General features: G+C 36.9%; 1 protein-coding gene and 1 pseudogene across 4 annotated transcripts in view; one reads left to right on the forward strand and one right to left on the reverse strand.

The window, feature by feature from the left end:
• Positions 1 to 811: 811 nt before the first annotated feature.
• LOC113065286 (protein LZIC-like) lies at positions 812 to 1,447 on the forward strand (annotated as a pseudogene).
• Positions 1,448 to 2,506: 1,059 nt separating this feature from the next.
• Positions 2,507 to 21,111, reverse strand: part of LOC113065539 (calsyntenin-1-like) — a 35,341-nt gene continuing 16,736 nt past the window's right edge. The window contains exons 3-19 of one of the 4 annotated variants that reach the window (XM_026236864.1): positions 20,395 to 20,424; positions 18,802 to 18,997; positions 16,696 to 16,904; positions 16,301 to 16,450; positions 16,020 to 16,205; positions 15,566 to 15,814; positions 14,492 to 14,613; positions 14,140 to 14,302; positions 13,103 to 13,153; positions 11,340 to 11,497; positions 9,297 to 9,445; positions 8,897 to 9,135; positions 8,186 to 8,356; positions 7,868 to 8,013; positions 7,547 to 7,682; positions 6,937 to 7,121; positions 2,507 to 5,808 (exon numbers count right to left, since the gene is read on the reverse strand). In XM_026236864.1, the coding sequence (XP_026092649.1) occupies positions 5,620 to 5,808; positions 6,937 to 7,121; positions 7,547 to 7,682; positions 7,868 to 8,013; positions 8,186 to 8,356; positions 8,897 to 9,135; positions 9,297 to 9,445; positions 11,340 to 11,497; positions 13,103 to 13,153; positions 14,140 to 14,302; positions 14,492 to 14,613; positions 15,566 to 15,814; positions 16,020 to 16,205; positions 16,301 to 16,450; positions 16,696 to 16,904; positions 18,802 to 18,997; positions 20,395 to 20,424 (2,729 nt within the window). In that variant the 3' untranslated portion in view covers positions 2,507 to 5,619. The remainder of the gene's footprint in view (positions 5,809 to 6,936; positions 7,122 to 7,546; positions 7,683 to 7,867; positions 8,014 to 8,185; positions 8,357 to 8,896; positions 9,136 to 9,296; positions 9,446 to 11,339; positions 11,498 to 13,102; positions 13,154 to 14,139; positions 14,303 to 14,491; positions 14,614 to 15,565; positions 15,815 to 16,019; positions 16,206 to 16,300; positions 16,451 to 16,695; positions 16,905 to 18,801; positions 18,998 to 20,394; positions 20,425 to 21,111) is intronic. The other 3 variants (XM_026236865.1, XM_026236866.1, XM_026236867.1) reach the window with 3 other exon arrangements.

Here is a 21,111-nt window from a genome sequence, read left to right on the forward strand (position 1 = left end):
ACCAGTGTTTTTCTACTGGAATTTGGTTTTGCAGTGGGCACTAATTTTAACAGCACTATATGAAATTAAAACAATAATTTATGTTTTATTTATTAGTAATACATTTTATAATTTTTATTAAAAGAGTTCTACAAATATTATTTAAAAAAGAATATATAAAATGTTAAATACAGATATTACATAAAATGTAATATGAAAACGTAAATGTAAAATGTAAATGTTTTATGAAAACACTACCTATCTAAAATATCTTAAAACTGTGTTCCAAAGATAAACGGAGGTCTCACGAGTTTGGAACGACATGAGGGTGAGTTATTAATAACATAATTATGATTTTTCGATGAAATAACCCTTTAAGTATTGTGACAAGAGTGGAATTCTAAGGTAAACACCATTTTAAGTTGCCTGAGCAATAGTTTCTATTAATTAATCCTTTTAAAGACTGCTGTTGATTTTTTGACCTTTTTTATTTTTTGACCATATCTGCTTTTCTTTTAGTATAAGAAGAGCTCTGACAGCTGATTTTATTTTGTTCCAGCTTTCTCCTCTTCCCATACCTCACTGTGTCCACATCATCATTGTTGTTCTCGCTGGAAATAAGTTTTGCTTAATGGTGGCTAAAATCAGAATGATCTAACTAATGTCAATTTTGCAAAAAACTTAGATCATTTTGACATACTAGCACATCAAATATGACTTCCCACCATGAATACAAGATCAGATGTATATATATATTTCTAGGTTATTTTTTTTTATTACTGTACAAAGACATCTACTAGTGTAAATAATTATGTGTACTGAGAGATCATTTATGACTGCACATATTTATCAGGTGATCCAAGCTGCCATCAGTCAGGCATTCAAGACACCTGAAGTCATTCAGTTGTTCACAAAAAATGCAGGGCAATTGAGGACAAGACTGGCTGAGGTGAATATACATTTTTAAATATTAACATTTTCAAATAAATGTGCAAAGACTTAAATACATTCATATGATACTGCTATAATTCAGTTGGAGCTTGATGTAATGGTTGGAAAGCTCCCTATATAGAGAGCAGAAAGTGGAGATCCTCACGACTCTGAGAAAACTTAGTGAGAAGGATATTCCTGACGCAAATACTCTCACATCTATTTCAAGACTCACATGTTTAACTATTTCTGATATATGTACCTTGTCTGAATGCACAGCTGATGACGGAGGATGAATTGTTTCTTGCTGCAAATGCTAGTGCCACTCTGAACCACTTTGAGAAGGTGAATGCGAGCCTGGGTAAGATGAGAAGCAGCTAATAATTCTTAATGAAGCATACTTGCTTACTAAATATTTCTTTAATTATCAAACGTATCTTACCTTTCCAGGATCTGAAGATAAGATAATGGCATTGGCCAGTTCGGGTGTTGGGAAGACCCTGAGTTAAAAGCTTACTAGGACTGACATTTATTGTAAGTGTGGATTAAATGCTGCCTGTGCATTTTACAGTATTTACACATTTTACAGTCATTTTTTTAAACAATGGTTGCAATTAGTACACTAAGGAACAGAATTGTCAAATGACATCATGTGGTCACTCAACCTAAAGTATATACATTGGGTTTCATCAGACAGTTGTTTGTGTTTTATACCGTACATTGTATACTTTTTATGTTTGATCCGGGTACAGTGAAAAAAACATTTACACATCATTTTAGAATAGTTCTTAACAATTTTTCAGAATATAGTTATTCAAAATGTCTGGATTCTTTTTTTAACCCTTTGGTTATAATCTTATTTATTAACTCTTTCATCAAGCTGTTCGCCAATAAGCATTTTGGTATAGTATTTGATAGCAGAACAGACTGTGATTACTATGCAGTTTAATATTGTTTGGCATTACTTTTTTTAAAACCAGTGTGATATTTGTAAATATTTTGTATTTGAATATTTGGCGATCAACATCTGAAACGTTGCCAGTGTTTTCTCTTTTCTCTATTTACAATAACCATCTTTCTCTAGTTACAATAATAATAATAATAATTATAATTATTATTGCATTGCAGATTGTATTTGGTTGAAAAAGAGCTCAAAGCATGTTTAATCTCTGCAAATTCCATTGTGATATTTGGAAAATCATTATCAATATGTAAATGTTTATTATAAACCTTATAAGAAATTCCGCACTGCCAAGTTAACATAAAAATACCAAACAGACTGTCAGTCTAATCGTTTGATTATGATATTAGCAGGCTTCTCTTGAGACGTTATTAATTAGATAATTCATATTTTCAGTTTTCAAGCACTAGGTGGCACTCTAGTCCTGGCAACATGACTGTGGTCTGTAATTCACATTAATCATAGTCCCCAAAGAAATGTTCATATTTTTTGACACTGTTGAGCATGATGGGGTTTGTAGGTTTTGTCTTTTTTTGGCTCAAAAAAAAAAAACTTGTTTGTGCTAACGTTAAGGTGGGCATAAACAGAAACGGTGTATCATATATAATTATCAAAAGAAATAATCGGAACTCCAACTTTATTCCCATTTCATCCTTTATTTTGTTCATGAGCAAGCATTGACTTCACTATAATTATTCCTCTGAATAATAGAAAAGTGAATGAGCTGGAAGGCAGCATCCAACAGTTCTACAACATCCCCGATTTCATTTCTAGAGCAAAAAAATAAAAGTGATTCAAAATGTGAACAATGACCACTGAAGACTGCAAACCGGAGACAGATAATCTTTGATTCAGTAGTATCACCTGTCTCCCGTCCCATCTACTCCGCTCCAAACCCACAGTACCATGTGCCAGTTATAGGAAATATTTCTATCTTGTGTTATACATGCAAAGACAATGCCCCGTTAGACAACCACCATCTGCAGCCGTTCACACTCAGCACAGACTGCTTATTTATTATGGAAAGTTTCTGCGCCGGTGCCTTAAAATCTTCAAAACCAAATGACAAAATCACATTGTTTCGAAATACAATTCACATGAGTTTTTCCTCGAGACCCTGCAGATGAATATTTGCATCAGGGGAAAGGAGGGAAGATACAAACAACTGTGCAATTTTCAGTACAAACATTGATTATACTCAATTTGGTCTCATTGAATGGATCAAACATCGATCAAACAGTTTTTAAAAGAATTGCAAGTTGTGAGAGACTATTACATTTGTGTGAGAAATCATTATGTGTATGCTTCTTGTGAATTTCATGCTGCCCTCTTTCACTATACACATATTGTTAAACTCATACCCACATATGCTGCATATAATAATGTACTTTTTTTTTTTTAAACATGATTTAGTACAATATTCATTGATGATACAGTGTGGACTATTTTTTTTCTACACATCAACATGAACACAAGACATCTAAAACGTCCACTCTTGATAAAACTAGCTGTTGATCCCGGACAGAAAATTAAATAAAGCTAAATTAAAATCACTTCCCCATACATGTAAGAAATCGAACAGGAAATAATTATAAAAAGAGAAAATTGCAACGACTAAAATGGCATGGATGATTGTTTGGTTAGTTGTGTTATTAATGCGCTGCGACGGGCTAAAGGCACTCCCAACTCCACCGGCTGAATTCTGGACCTCTTTTTAAAGCTCCTGTCAATTTGGAAGGGGGACCTGAAGACCAAAACATAGAATAAAAACTAAAACCTACAAAAATATTACCGTTGCCCTTTCATGGGTCACAAAAACAGACCTTCTCTACAGCTTCCCGCATTGTACCTTTTCCTGACATGACATAAAATTATTTCATACCACCAATCATAAAGCCTTGTAGCCTAGGCCTTAAACTGAGAAAGTTCATGCATGTAAACAAAAACAAATCTGTACCCTAAAGCTTCACGTCCGTCTTTAAACAATCAATCAATGTACAATCTCCTAAATAATTAACATTCTTTTTTTTTATGCCCAAAGGGAACAGAGTATAATTTTCTCCAATAAAATACCATTTTGGAAGGGGCGTGTCCCAAAATGTCCAATCACGGTAAGAAAATTCAACTACGGCATGATTCTGAACACGTCTACGAGGAGAAATGACCTGCAAATCTGGAGTAGATTGATAGCATCGCCAAAAAGGAATACAAGTTTACCAAATGTAAACAAATATCTTTACACAACTCTACAGCACAGTTCCATGTGAAATGAAAATCAATGACCATACTGCAAAAAATGTGTTATGCTTTAAGAGTTTCAATTCATTTCTTTTAATGCGCTGATAGGCAAATTAGCCCTTTTAATGCTTTTAGGGGCCTTGAAATGACAAGAATAACTTGGGTTAACCCTGAATTTGAAAATAAAATTACTAAAAATACTACATATATATAATAAAATCAACCCCAACGCCAATAATTTTGTTTAGTACAGTTCATGTAACTGACCATCTCAAGCCAGTATTTTAGCAAGAGGTCTGTTGAAAGAGTACACAAGTACACAACAGACTTTTCAATGCACACATTGTTGAGAAATCACCAGCGCATCACGTCTTTTCAGTCATAATGTTATTCGGACTGGGTTATTAACGTGCATACTGTGATTCCAATTGGTCTCTATTTATGACAGAAAACACAAGCACTATCACTTAAGAATGGCTTACATCACTGCTGTGTGCCTAAACTGTACAACTTACAGTACCACGCGAAAAAAACAAAACAACAACGGTATATTCATCACCTGAATATGATTATTAGTTCCCGAAACGTCACTGAAATAAAAGCACTAAAGCCTTGGAGTTGCTTTTGTGCGATTGCAAGCCCAGCTAGAATTAACATATGTAAAGCAAAAAAAAAAAAAAAACGGAACCAACAAACAAAAAGATGCACACCGTCCTCCAAGAGAAAAGACAAAATTACACTTTCCCACAGAAACCTCAGCCTCTGTCATGGGTTTCTCTCTGCGGACGTCTTTTGTACGAGCATGACATTTACTGAAACATGCTAAGAGCATCTGACATAATAATATTCTACAGCAGGTACTGTGTCTTTTTAGACACCGGCAACCGTTGGTTAGGCTTTCACGAACACATTTGACTAATTACATGGTTTTGTCTTATTTACAAAATATCAAAAAGCTGTTGTTTTCTTCCAGACCCATGATTCCAAATCTTGCCATGCAATATAAAGAAGAAGAAAAAGTGATCGGAAATCAAAATTCCTGTAGCAAATCAACCTTAAACGTCATGTGCGAGGAATATACATTAAATCATTCTCAAAGCTCAGTTAGAAAAGTAAAAGTGCAGGGCTTAAAGTCCGTACAGAGCTTAAAGAAAATGCAAATGAAGGCCAGGATTCCCTCAGATAGGACAGAAAAAGATTCAATAAATTAGGAACTTGTATTGAGATAGCTGTGAAACTATACTACACTGAGTACCACCACAATATGTCGGTAGGGAAGCCTTGGTAGGTGGAAATGAAGCGAACTGCAACACCTGTCATGACAGACACCGGATCGTAATCGTATCTATATTTTACATGTATTGTAATCGTTTAGTTTAGTTTTCCGCATTTTTCCGCATGGCTCCTTAGGTAGGGGGAACATGGGTGTCCCTATTGGCAGAGGGATGTGACTGTGCATGGGTGGATTTGTCATTGTGTGTGTGTGTGTGTGTGCTGTGTGCTCAGGAGGATCAGTAGGTGGAGTCGTCCCACTCCAGCTGCTGCTGTCTGCTCGATCCCTGCTGGTCTTCCTGTTCGCCACCCTCATCCTCACTACTGTCTGACTCCGCGCTAGTGATGTCATCTTCCTCCTCTCCATCCTCGCTCTCTTCCTCTTCCTCATCTCCTTCCTCTTCGCTGCTGTGCTGATCCTCGTAAGTCTAGTAAGAGAAAGAGAAAACTGGATGTTCTTTAAACTGAATAATAGATAATAGTCTGCAGATCTATTCAAAAGATTAGATTAATGAGCAAACAAATTCTTCTTATAAAAAAATAAATAAAAACAAACAAAAGCAAAAAGCGGACCAAACTTTTTAAAATGTTATTTATATAGAGATTTTGCAAAAAAATAAATCTATTGTGATTTTGACATCATATATTGCAATTTTGTGCAATTGCAATTGGATCTCTGGTAAGTTAAAAAGTTATAATTATATATATAATCACACACACACATATATATTTTAGTGCAGTCATTAAATCGCATCCAAAATACGTTTTTGTTTGTGTGTGTGTGTGTGTGTGTGTACAGGGTATATTTATTATGTACATATAAATACACACACATGGATGTATACATTTAAGAAAAATGTTGTTTATAAATTAAATATTTATATATAATATAAATTATGAATACAACTATATACATGCAAATACATGTAATTTTTTTCTAAACATATTGTGTATGTGTGTGTATTTACATATACATAATAATTATAAAGTACACACATATATATTATGTAAACAAAAACATTTATTTTAAATTTGATTAATTGCAATTAATCGTCTGACAGTACCAAGATATATATATATAATAGATAGTGATTATATTACATTATAATATAACCACTAAATAATAGTGATTATATTATATCATAATATATTATATAGTGATTATCAGAACTTTTTTAATTTTTCAATTTTTAATATATATATAAAATAGTTAAAATTGAAAAATCAAACTAATGATTTCAAAAGTGAACCGATAATTTTATTCCAAGCCTCTATAATGGAAGTCCATGCTTTATGAATCACATCCAATGATCTCTCTGTAAGGGCAATATCCCTGAAATGACACCATAATACAAAAAAGAAGCTGTTTGGTAGACTGAAAATCTATATTAGCGGACAGATGAACAGGCGGAGGAGGGATGGTAGTAAAACAGAACACAAAACATTCTGACAACAGAACATTGAGTTTCTGATGGGTTTAGTCCTCTGCTGCATTAACTGTGCCATAGTACTTTAAAAGCGCTGAGCGAGCCAGCTCGGTTTCTTTTATAACACACCTCCATTGGGTTGACGGTGATGGTGAGGGCAGAGTCATCCCAGTCCATTTCGTTCTCTTTGCCGTGTTCCTGGTCCCTCATTGTGCCCTGGTGGGCAGCACGGATCCGGAAGACGCCAAGGATGATCATAAACACCAGGAAGCTCACACACACAACAATAACGATGGTGGCCGCGCTGGGAACAACTGTGAAGAGTGGATGGACACAGATTAGCATTTGTATTTAGGGTGATAAAAACCTAAAAGAGGTTGTCTGAGGTGCCCCTCACAGGCTTCCAGATGTTGTTCACAGCACTTGTATATAATCCCTAAAAGTGCACCATTAAAAACAAGTACACAGCGCTCTATAACTGCCCTAGTTTTTAAATTGACTCTAAGCTGCGGAAAGACTCATGGAAAGAAACTGAATTCCGCTTTGAGCTCGACATTAAACAGCTTATTCATTTGATTACAGAGTCTGGATTATCTTTAATGAGAGATTAGTGCAATAATCTAGGAGAGATACTGTGAGAGATGAAGCAGCCAATGAAACGCCATTATCTCCAAGAGAAGCTGAACAGATGGATCAGAGGGGGGGAGGAGAGGGAAATGGAGGGATAAAGAAGAAATACCTGAGGCCTGATGGGTGTTTGCCAGGTTGTGTCCAGACAGGTCCACTGAAGCATGCTGTACTTGGTTGATGAACTGAGGCTGTACCATAGCATTGTTAGCATGATCCATGGGGTTGGCCGTATGGATCACGTTGACCTGATTACATCAACAATAAAGACGGTCACACAACTGGCATGTGCATAGTACAATACAATACAGTTTGCTGCAGTATCAGTCTCTTTAGATCCTTATTTGGCTTATTCTGATATAGCATTGTAAAAAAGCAATATTGAAAGCAATAAATTATTGTTCACATTGAGGACAGTGTGTGTCAGCTATACCTCCACTTTGAATTCATTGCTGATGTAGCGGCCATTGAGTTCAGAGCAGACAAGTTTAAACTTCCTGTCAAACAGAGCCTCTGTGTGCCAGTTCCTGTAGCGGATCAGATGCAGGACCTGTTCATAGTTCGCCATGCTGTTAACCCCTGTGGACAGAGACACACTTTAACCATTTGTCAAGATTACATTACTGAAGCTTTTAATACCATTAGATCAGCCATTCAGCAAGATGCTGGATATAAGCTACCATGAACAAAACTCACAAATATAATCCAAAAACTGTGTGCGAATATATTGTTGATGTAGATGGATGAGCACCTGTGATGACCATGCCCACGTTGGAAGAGCTCATCTCCAGAGCTCTCTGCTGGATTTGGGCCAGATCCACCTCCAAACTCTCATGATCTCCGTTTAGTTCATCTCCCACCACAGTCACCTCACACGTGTCCAAGTTATGCATGATCTCCTCAGATACCACCGTCTCTTGTACTGCCAAAGAAAAAAACATCCGTCAGAACCTATACATCTGATTACATTTGATCTTGGAAAGACTTGAGTGTTCAAAAACAGTCCACCGTGCAATTTTATTGCAAATATCGATTGCAAAGAGCAAAGTAATCACTAAATGCACTAAAACATAAAACAAAGGGAAAACATCTTAGACTTTCTTTTCCTAAAGCTTTCATCCCAGAATCCATTATATAGACAACATGAGTATTTCTACCACTTATAAAATATTACAAAATATTGCTCAAAGAAACGGTTTAACAGAATGCATTTCCATTTAATATGCTGTTCCAAATAAATATAACATCCTCTCTTATGTACAACACGAATGTCAAATAGATTTAGAATAAATGATGGCAGAATTTTCATTTCATGGGTAACTTCCCTGTAAAATGCCTCTTGTGGCCAATGTGGAAACTACTCCTGGTCAATCTGCTTACAACTTCCTTTCTCTTTCATTATCAATTTCCCCTTTCTCCAGCTTTCTCAACAAAACACGTGACTCTCAGATTCCCAGCGTACCTGTTGGGTCATCCTCGCCGTCTGTCTCGGTCTCAGCTTCCACCTCCACCTCACGGGTGATGGTGCTGACGATGCGCAGCTCAGGGAAGAGCGTAATGCCCTCCGTGCTCTCAAATTCAACCGCTCCACGGGCAAAATGGTCAATTCCACTGAGGCTGATCTTTGGCTCCTCTGGCTGGAGGACCATCACGTAGCCTTCAGAGTCAGGCACAGAGATGCACGTCTCCTCATTGAAGCATCTAAAGAAATACAAAGGAGATAAAGCATAATACATTCATCATTACAAGTGTACTAAAAGTATGAAAAGATTACTTGTGTTTCATTATTAGCTTTTCTGTGTTATTTTGGAGGGTGGGACTTGCTTGAGTGAAGCAGATGAACTGAAATGATGGAAACTAACTTGACAGTGGTGGTGACACGCAGATGGCGGATTCCTGGGGTGGGGAACTGCCGGGAATTTAGGTAGGAGATGTGCTGCATGACCTTCTCAAAACTCTCAATGTCATCTCCCTCCAGCGTCAGCGAGGACTGGTTGGGGTTAAACTCCACCTACAGAGAGACAGGGAAACATGTCCATTTGATTAACCTTGGGAACATTTTTAAATTAAAATCTGCTGTATGTAAATATGTCGACCCGAAGTAAGGCCAGGCTCTGTTGGTGCCCTAGGCAAGATTTTAGATTTCCACCTCCAACCCCCACTAAAAAAAAATTCTGAAAATGCAGATTTTTTTCAAAACTTTACTATAACATAACATATAAACTGATCAGGCTATTAACATAAGTAGTAAATAAATTGTGATAACAGGCTAAATAAATGGGGATGTTGAAGTAGGGTTGTGCCGATAAACTATAGTATCGTGTATGGACAATAGTCAGAGATATCATCATAAGCAGATTTCTCTGTCGATAATCAAGATGATATTAGGCTCATTCACCTATTAATGTATTAGATTATAATAATAATAACTATTATTATTTTTATTTGGCGGACTAATATAATTCGGCTATCAAACTGCCCAGCTATTTCACTTCAGCACCGCATTTCACTCACACACACACACATACACACACACACACACAGCGAACGCAGGAGGAGCCTGTAGTTTGTGAAGAAGTTGTAATGCTTTGACTCTAATAACTCGTTAAATCCATGAAATGAAAGGAATAGAAAACGAGGAGTTGGTGTCCCACACATTTAATGGCTGGTACGTGCTAATCTCAAACATGAGATTAGCTCTTTCTTGTTTTACAAATAAAATAATAACAAGGCGGCAGAGCGAACTTATCCATAGTGGTTTTCATGAGTCCTTCTCTTAAAGACTGATCACTTAACTTATAACTCTCACTATGTGGTGATGTAGAAGGACTATGTGAGAACCACTATGGATGATAAGTTCACTCTGCCGCATTGTTATTATTGTTATACATTGCACTTTAACAAGTAATCTGAATGACCTATATATGTGCAATATTTTAAACGAGCCCTCACTAACTGAGTTTAATGCCACAGTTATGTCAGAATGATTCTCATTCTTGTCTCTGTGGCAGTGTGTCGGGCTCATCATGGGGCGCACGGTCTAGAGTGCTGTATGACTGATGCAACAGTTCAGTTGAACTTTACTCCAAATATATGAACTTACCCGTTTTGAATACTTTATATTGAATGTGTTCGTTTATGTCCAATATTAGTGTTAAACTTTTGGACTTTAAATGAAACACACACACACGCATGCAGCAGCCATTTTTTGCTGTGGTGCCCAGGGGGCAGTTGGGGGATCGATGCCTTGCTCAAGGGCACCTAAATCATGGTATTGCCAGCCCGAGATTCGAACCCACAACCCTAGGGTTAGGAGTCAAACTCTCTAACCACTAGGCCACGACTTCCCCAAACTATGAATGAGCGTTTAGAAATCCTAGTGAATGCTAACCAGCCATTTAAATGTTAAGCAGTAAGCTCACTAGCTTCGTATGTAACATCAGCCTGTGCCAAAAGGTTTAATGCTGTGAATCAATGTGTTAACGCTGTGTTAACAATCCATCAGTCTTCGATATCTAGAGTTTCAAGACAGAATTTGGAATAAAAAATATTTTTGGAGTTAAAATTAAAATATAAAAAATTAGATGAAAGAATTACTAAAACTAAGTCTGACATAAAATTAAAGCTATTAAGCAACATTAATATAAAAACAAAAAAAATACAAAAGCACATTCTAAAAATTACTTTAAAATTAAACTAAAATGAAAACTGAAAATATACAAATAAAAGCTAATTCAAAATATTAATAAACACTTTAATGGTATATAATTAATACTAAAATAACACTGTAGAATACCAATGAGTCATTTCTCAGAGAACATAGCTTTTGGCGCTTTCGCAAGGCATTATGATCATCAGTCTCTTTAAAACTTCATTTACATAGACCACAAATTCACATTTCTCACCTTCACAGCAGAGGCTACTTCCTCTGGAAGCTGCACATCAAGACCTTCCTTGCAGGTGTAGAGGCAGTCGATAACTTTCTTGTTCTCCAGTTTGCCAGATCTGATCATGAGTCCAGCCAGGTTTCCCCTGAAGTACTGAGTCATGAGAGCGCTGCCACCTACACAGACCCGGGGGGAGACAGAACCTGTTAGAAACCAGATGTACACTCTGCTGAGCTCAAGCATGCTCAGTGTGCACAGGCCGTGTGACTGATGTCATGCATGTTAAGTGTTCAGTGCTGGTGCCGGCCAGAGCGTCACACGAGATGATGGATGACCTGATTCAGGCCTGCGGCCCCATGCAACTTTTTGGTGGGACAAAAAAAAAAAAAGGCAAATGAATGGGAATGAACAGAAAGTGGCACATAAAACATGACTGACTAAATCTACACATATTTGCATATTTCTAAATGGTTTAGTGGGGTAATGCTGTGTGTTTTTCAACTGCCTTGTTATCAACATTTAAGGAATAGGTGACTCAAAAAAGAAAACTGGTCATTGTTTAAGCCATTACAAATGCAGTATGGGGTTATTGTTTCATCAAATATACAAGCAGAATCTTTTGGAAAAATCTTATGTTGCTACTTCTATGACATGACTGTTAATATTGATCACATCTGTCAAGCTCCAGAAATACATAAAACCCACCGAAAAGCATCATTCATGCAGTCTTTTGTTTTTTTAAATCTTTCAAAAGTTGAGTCAGTAAGATTTTTTTAACGTTTTTGAAAAAAGTATCTTATGCTCATTAAGGCTCAGTTTATTTGATCAAAAATAAAAAAAAGGTAATCTGAAATATTACAAAAATGTTAATTATCCATATATTTTTAAACGTAATTTATTCCTGTGATGTCAAAGCTGATTTTTGTTTTTCTTGATCCTTCATAAATCCAACTAATTATGCTGCTTAACACTTCTGTGGAAACATGATACATTTTTTTGGATTCCTTGATGAATAGAAAGTTCAAAATTAAACAATTTATATATATATATATATATATATATATATATATATATATATATATATATATATATATATATATATACAAGTTTTATGAAAAAGCACTGTGTACAAATTTTATATACATTTGAAACAATTTTCATTTCTAGGTGAACAGTCCCTTTAAGATGAAAATGAAAGCATATGTGTTTCTAGCTGTGTGTAATGTCTTCTCTAGAGTATGACTGTGTCTGAAGGACACCGAGAGATGCAGGAGCATTCAGAATGACCTCAGCAGTAACGTGACACTGAGTGATGCTGTAAAGCGGCTCTCGAAGAGACAACAAGGTCACACAGTGAGAAATGAGACACTGTCTGCTGCACTGATACCACTAGCATAAATAATCCTGCAAACCGCAGCAAGGAATGCAGCCAAACCCTCTGATTTATCATAAAAACATGCAGATCCCTTAGGTCAGTTGGACTTGTTTTGCTTCTAAATATACTGTGTGCTGTATATATCTCTGGGTGCAAACTGAAAGTAGATGGAGCTAGACTGATGAATGAAGAAAACAGAATGAAGAACAAGTCAGGCAGGGTATATGAAATGGCGTCTCTCAACTCTGTCGCATCATGCTACAAATATTATGCCACTGCAGACTGAAGCTGTGCATAAGCGATCCTCCTGCAGCTGTAATGTCACGCTGCAGAAGAAGCGCATATACACAGAGGGTTAATAGACGTGCTCTTTTGACATGGGGTGATAAGGAAAGACAAGGGCAACCTGTCAAAGGCTCTGAGAGAGTCTCAGTATCATTGTCATGTCCTGAGAGGTCTGTAGAGGTAAGACAGAAGAGCAGGGAAAGACCAGGGCTCAATATAGTCAAGGGAAATAAAGTCACTTGATACATGGTGTCATGCATTAAAAAAATACCCTGAGAAATAATACAGAAAACATTTTATTGAACAGATATATGTAAAACACTGTATAAATATTTTATATAAGCATCTAATTCAACTGATTAAATGTAATTTATTTTTAAAAATATTGACCAACTACCAATTCTTATAAACAGTGTTGGGGAAAGTTACTTTTAAAAGTATTGCATTACAATACTGTGTTACTACATAAAAAAAAGTAATTAATTGCATTACTTATGGAAAGTAATGCATTACGTTATTTACTTTTAGTCACAGGAGCTGGGCTTCCTTATTAATTTATAATAACAAAAAAAAAAAGTGAGATTTTTGGAAACTGTAAAGGGAAATCATTAAGCCTAAGGCCGACTCCCAATTTCTCTCAACATGGCGAAAGGAGAGGTGTTAGTAAATAAATGGGAAAATAAAATAATTTAAAATACAAAAATATATTTTCTTGTAAAGAACACTGGTTATTAATAATTATACTCCCATTTAATAGTAATAACAATAAGATAAAAAATCCCTACATAAACGATAGGGTTTCTGTTCTTCGTGCTTGTACCCTAAATAAAAATAATACTAAATTTTATTATCATTTTTTTATTAACATTTTAGAAGTGCACCAGTATAAAAATTACCATGGCATAAAAGCCACAAAACATTTATAGATTAAATGAGTTCTTTAAAAGTTTATCTAATTCCTGACGTGTTAAAAATGTCATAATAAATCTACGACTGGGGTTATGAAATAAGCAACTCTACAAATTGCGAAGACGAACTACTTACTAAAACAGAGCATGCTTAAATTTAAGCTGCAGCTGGTGACAAGAGCTCTCAAGTCTAAACCTGAGGTTACATCATTGTGTGTGAAGAGAATCAATAGATCATTAGCGAGGGTACCTTGCCAGCAGGCGCCGATGGTGAGCTGGGTTTCGATCTTAGAGGCATGCAGAGGGTAATCCTCCGTGACCAGGAAGGGCTCAAAGGTGGCACCATCCACAAACAAAGTCACTGCTGGGAACTCAATGTTCAACACGTAGTGATGCCATTCTTTATCACACACCTGGGAGGAGAGATACTAGATCAGGGCCTCGGTTTAACTACAGATTGCATCAAATACAGCATTCAGAAAAACTTGTACCTTCTTAAATGTACAGTTAATGTACCTATTCACTGCTAGTAGCTGAACCTAGAATTTAGTAACACAAATGTGTTTTTTTTAATCTGAGTGAAGAGGCTCAAGTTGACTCACTTGATCGAGTTTCCAGTGGAATTCAGCAGGTTTGTAGTTCTCTGATTCGGTGGGTTCCTGACGCAGCAGCAGCACAAGACGACAGTTGTGTACGTACAGGGAATAGTGGTGTCTGTTCATCTCTGCAGAAGACACATATACAAGAATAAAAATCACACTTCTGTCAATGATAATTCATGTTGATACACTTGTTTATCACATGACAGATTGCATATTACACATTGTCACACTCAAATGCGGATAAACAGATTTAATATGCACTCATTGCACTGTACGCATATCCAAGTATGCATGGTTTGCTGCAGCCGCACTCTTCTAGAAAACACTGAGCAATTTCCCATAAATGGGGACAGAACTGTGATGTAATCAGCCTTACATAAGGGCCAGCTGATGGGCTTTTTGTAGCACTGGGAATTTAGCTTCAATGACCAGAGTGAGATTCCATTTCACAGAACTACTATAAGCAAACCTTGCATAACCTTCAAAACCATTTTTACAGCATCGCTAAATATATTGTTATATACTTTTTGTAGTTAATGCATTCAGTTCCTTTTAAAGGAACGAAAACAAAACAATGCAGCAATTTGTGTTATGACATGTATTTCAGAATGTGTGGGTGTTTGAATGTAATATCACATACATTCATCTGACAGACAAAAAAAAAAGTCTTTACTGTCCCATTTAAACAATTTAAAATTATTAATTTCTTACGAAATTATTGACCCCACACTTTTGAACAGTTGTGTATATTACGTATATATGTATATATACACACTTAGATAAAACCAACAAAAGGAATTATTAAAGTGATTATTTTTTGATTGAAATCATGAGATGAAACTAAGATACAACAATAACAGAAATAAAATAATAGATAAAAAAAATCTGCAAGTACAAATACATCACTTTATCCATGATGGTGTTAAATTAAATGTGTTATCAGTGTTAATAAAACATTCAATTAATCGCATGAAATAACATGATGATTTTGATAGCCCTTCTGAAGTAAAAAGACGAAGAGGACACACACATAACACCCCCGTCTCAGTCCTGTCAGTGTGAGAATGTCATTACCGGTCTTGTCAGAGTTGCAGAGGATGGTCTCCTTCTCCCTGCCTCCAGGTCCGTGTCTCATCCACACGGAGATGGTGAAGGGCTCTTTCAGGGTGGTGCTCACCACACCCTCAGGGACCTTGATGGCCTGGGTGCCATTAAACTCAAACACCTGGTCGCTGTCATGCCCGTTGTCAGTGGGCAAGCCAACAGTCCAGTTGGCAGAGTTGCTGGGAGCAGGCAACAGATCCACAGTGCCAGCGCTGGCACCTGGATGGGCACACAAAGTTATTCATCAGAGTATCCCAAAACATTGTTTGCATCATGGGCAGCATGTGCCTGTGTGATTATGGAGGTAATACAATTATGTAAATTAGTCTAAAATAGTTTATACTTGAGTTGCTCAATGTAATAAGCACATTTAATGATCTTGATGTTAATGTCACTCAATTACAGTAAGGATATCTGGACTCACCGCACAGCTTGTGCAGGGATTTTTCGGAGTATGTGTCGCGGTCACAACCCTTGCCGATGTGATTAGTCTCCAGCATGATGCTGGCCTGAATGGAGGTGATTGGCTCCTCGCAGGTCTCCAGGTGCATGCTGGGGAACAGGGCTAGACTTCCTGTACCAGGCTCATATTCAATCCTTTTATTAAATCCTATCAACATCAAAGAGAAAATGTGTCTCAGACTCACAACGAGTATTTAGTAATGCTTTACAATGAGGGACAAAAGATCCAGAGTTCTTTGATACCTTGCCAGCTTGGTTTGCAGGTCGGCTTGATGTTGATTTTCACAAGAACGTCCTCAGATGCCCGGTTTTTACCGCAGTCATATGCGGTCACAGTGAGTTTGTACATGCGTTCCTTGCTGTAGTTCAGCTTCTCTGTGTTCTTGATGTTGCCTGTTCATAAGGAGAATTAACAAGCAATGACCTCACCAGCTAGGTAAGCCAAATCGAAATGATCATGCTTAAATTCAGGCCAAAACTAAAGGTGACAGATTGCTGATATCAACATAAGGCTATGCTACTGATACTAAAATGGATGCTTGTTTCCACAAATCAATTTTATAGGCACATAAATAACAATGAGCTAGAAGTCAATATCACTGTAGTTTTGGCAGGAGATCTGAATTGGCAGCACTTACCATCCTTGTCAATGGTAAAGGGCACATCCGGGGTGACAATCTCATAGCTGCAGATCTGACTGAACTGGAAAGAGCAGTCAGCGTCCACAGCCTCCACCTTCAGGATGCTGTCATACTTTTTGCCCTCGATCACTGTGGCTTTGTAGGACTTGTCTTTGAACACCGGTGAATACTCATTCATGTCATTCACTTGGATGTGGACGGTAGCCCTGGGGGACATCAAAGCTTGATTAACAAACTAGAATTGGACAAGCGGGAACAAGCAGGCCAATGACGCAATTCTTGATTGTTAACAGATGGATGATCAATTTATGCATGATCTGATGGGACAGTGTTTCACAGGACCCTCTAGTGTTGATATATTTTAAATGTGTCATCATGGGTCTATGGCTGCTGAAGTTGTCCAAATTAATTCTCAGCAATAGATATTACTAATCAAAAATTAAGTTTTGATATATTTACAGTTGTAAATGTACAAAATATCTTCCATGGTACATGATCTTTACTTAATATCCTAATGATTTTTGACAAAAGAAAAATCGATAATTTTGACCCATTGACAATGCATTTTGGGATATTGATAAAAAATATACCCCAGCGACTTAAGACTGGTTTTGTGGTCCAGGGTCACAATCATGTAATTTTCAATGATGAATTTTATTAATATAAAGTTGTCGTGTGCAGCAAATCGTGTATGCAATGCATCCAATGTAAAACTTAACTTACAGCTGACTTAACCATAGTGTTGATGAAAATTTATTTATTTATTTTTACACAAAAAAAAATGGTGTAGAAACTTTTCAATCAGAAATTGCTAGTAAATTACAAATAAACTGTAAGCAACATGTTGAATTAAGTGTGAAATTTTGAAGCAGGAAAACAGGAATAGCATTTTCTTGTAAATCATGCTTCAATCATTTTTGTTTTATTTGCATATGCATCATATCATATACACAAGATTCAAAAGTTTGGGGTCAATAAGAATTATTTTTTTAATTATTAATTAATGAACTAACAATTAATTAACTTATTAAAGCTGCGGTAGGGAACTTTTGACGCTCTAGCGGTTAATAAACAGAACTGCTTGCGTGTTGCGGAAGGACATTGTAGCCGGAACTACTTCTCTCTGTTTATGTCTATGAAGAATCACAAAGGTACTGGGTTACTCCGCCACGGTACCCCTGAAGCAATCTAAAATAGTCTGAATATAAACATGTATTATAGTTGCACCCTAGTGATTCAGGACAAGCTAAAAACACGGTTTGGAAAATGGATTCATGGTGTACTCGCTTATTATATACATTTTGTATACTTTGAACACAAAAAAAAGTTACGGACCGCAGTTCGTAACTTTTTTTTGTGTTCAAAGTAAAGACAGTAAAAACATTTATAATGTTACAAAAGACACAAAGTCATGGTTTCCAGAAAAATATTAAGCAGCACAACTGTTTTCAACATTGATAATAATTAAAAGAAAAATTTTATTGAGTGCCAAATCACTTATAATAATTATCTCTGAAGGACTATTTGATACTGAAAATGACATTTCAAAATATATTAAAATAGAAAACAGTTCAAATGATTTTAATATTTCACAATATTTACTGCATTTTTGTTCAAATACCGTATTTTTCTGACTATAAGTCGCACCTAAGTATAAGTCGCGTCAGTCCAAAAATATGTCATGACGAGGAAAAAACCATAAGTCGCATTTATTCAGAACCAAGAGAAAACATTACCGTCTACAGCACCGAGAGGGCGCTCTATGTCTTCAGGGAGAGGCTACTCGAGCACTGAGCAGCATAGAGCGCCCTCTCGCGGTTGTAGACAGTAATTTTTTCTCTCGGTTCATGTCAAATTAATTTTGAAAAATAAGTCGCACTTGACTATAAGTCAGATGAACTATGACAAAAAGTGTGACTTATAGTCCAGAAAATACGGTATATGCAAAAATCTTACCAACTCTGCACTTTTAATCACATTTTGACACAGTGAAGCAACTAGGACACTTTTGCGAACGATTTTACCTCCATTCTAGTGCCATTTCCACCATTATTTCCAGTACTCTCTATTTTATCAATAAAAGCTGCCAAATCAGATACGCACTTGTGAGATTTCTTCATGTTGCCGCCATCAGGTCCTTCTCCACAGTCATAGGCCTGGATGGTGAAAGTATGCTCCTTTTGCAGCTCACAATCCAGTTTATCTTTGGCCCGGATCACACCCTCGCCAGTAGACTTATCCAACACCACCGCTTCGAACGGTACGTTCTGCCCGTGGATCCTGAAGCCGCAGATCTCCCCTGCAAAACGGCACACACGTGTTTAGTCAAGCCCACCCGTGAGTCAAAGCGCCAGCTGCTGTTCATGAGATAAAAGAAACCCACAACGAAACTCATAACGCGCCACACTCAAATAAAAACAGCCAAAGGGATTGAAACACTGAGGGCAGGTGGGAAGTGGGAGGTGAAGGTGTCTGTGGAGGAAGCCAGAACCACTGTGGGATGGGGTGAGTATTTGGGAAGTGGAAGGGAGAGTTAAAAGAGGGATACTGAGTGCCTGATCCAAGCCATTTGATCACATTGCATCCAGTCATGCAGTAAGAAACCCAGAATGTGGACAGGCATTTCACAGGAATACTTACAAGGACAGGAAGGAAATGATATGAACCAATGGACAGATATCTGTTGTACTTAATAGCATAACATATTTAAAGAAGTACTTAAGTTGTTTAATGCAGATTTCTGCTAAAAAATAAAATAACACATTTAGAGAAGAAAGCAAGGTTAAATTGTTAAGTTAATCATGGGGCGATGAGAAGGATTTATGACAGAAACCCAGCATCCGAAGTTCACAAATCAAAGCAAATATACAAAAAAACAAGCAACACCCCCTCATTTGGAGTTTAAATTCCCCCTTAAAACTAGATTTTGGTATGAAGGAAGTCTTCCTGTGCAATGTTGTCTCTCTCAAACCTTTAAAAAACCGAAAGAACGAAACAATAAAACAAAATAAAGGAGCAGAGGCAGTAAACTTAAAGGCTGGATGAGAGCTGGGGTTAGAAATATCCTTTTGCCTGACATCCACATCAACCAGCAGTAGTTGCCATGCGTGTATTTCAGATTAGTGGAGGAGATGGTGAAGAGGCTCGAAGTAGAGCTCAAACCAACACCACAGACCGGACAGCAGAGAGTTTGCATCATTTAACAATCTCAGCAAAGTCGTTTTTGAGCAGGAACTGAACTCTGAAGCATCAGAGTCTCACAGATTTAAGATCTGTCGTGCTAAAAGTGAACCATTTTACAAAGACGAAGTCTCTGAAACAAATTTCAGAAGACGTTCAGACTGGCGTCCCCCCCTGAGAATCTGGTGTACGTGCATTTTCGCCCCTTTATTTTTTTCTGTTTTGGAGCTGAAGTACTGTTAGGATCTGCAAACTTCAATGGATGTCTCATGCATAGATATTTCTAGATTCTGTTATCCCCGTATCACACTTGTCATCCAGTTGCAAAATTTTAGTTTCCAACAAATTCAAAGGTGAGAGAAAAAAAAAAAACAGAAAACAAAACCAAAAATAAGAACTGGGAAGAGATTAAAAAGTGCATGACAGAAGTCTCCATATGAAGTGCCAAATTCTTTTGTATTTGCGTTAGTGGGTTAATAAAACGGTTACAAGGCAGTAGAAATAGCCCATCATCACCTTCTTTGGTGAAGGTCACCTCAAAACTCTCTACAAGAAGGGAGAAAAGATAAACCCAGGTCAGTCAGAGAAAGAATGAAATGCACAGAAACACAGGTCAGTCAGAGAAAGAAAGAAATGCACAGAAACACAGACAAGAAAGAGAAGACAGATGTCACAGAAGCAGCCGAGGACTCAAAATACCTCATTTGACTCCACATTGGTAGAGCCTAGGGTTGGGCAAATATATATTGAATATTTATGATCACTTTGCTGCAATATAAAATTAAACAACACTGTGAATATATAAACAGCTTTTAATGAGGCGATTAGGATTCTTGAAGTGTGTGTCACAACGTCTTTATGAGAGCATAGGGACAGGTATGATTTAACAGTGCCTCTGACTAAAAAAAAAAAAAATGGCATTAAAGTTGGGATTCATTTCTATGGATCGGTTCCACCTGTTTGTTTCAGTAAATTGATTCAAAACTTCACAAAAAAAAAAAAAAAGTGCATTTGCATCATCACTAGCCTCTGTATCTCACAGACCCTAACATTTGTAGCAATCTGCATCAAGTTATTTCTGAATGTTTTCTGAGCCCTATTATGACTGTATACAACATAAAACAATATACTTTGATGAGTCCACAGTAACTGAAACACCAAAAACAGCCTTGACCACTGGAGGAAATTGTCAAAGAGTCCCTGTTGAGGCACTAAAATTAGCCGCCATTATTT

Source organism: Carassius auratus, chromosome 48 (assembly GCF_003368295.1).
Source record: "Carassius auratus strain Wakin chromosome 48, ASM336829v1, whole genome shotgun sequence".
Classification (NCBI taxonomy): Eukaryota; Metazoa; Chordata; class Actinopteri; order Cypriniformes; family Cyprinidae; genus Carassius; species Carassius auratus.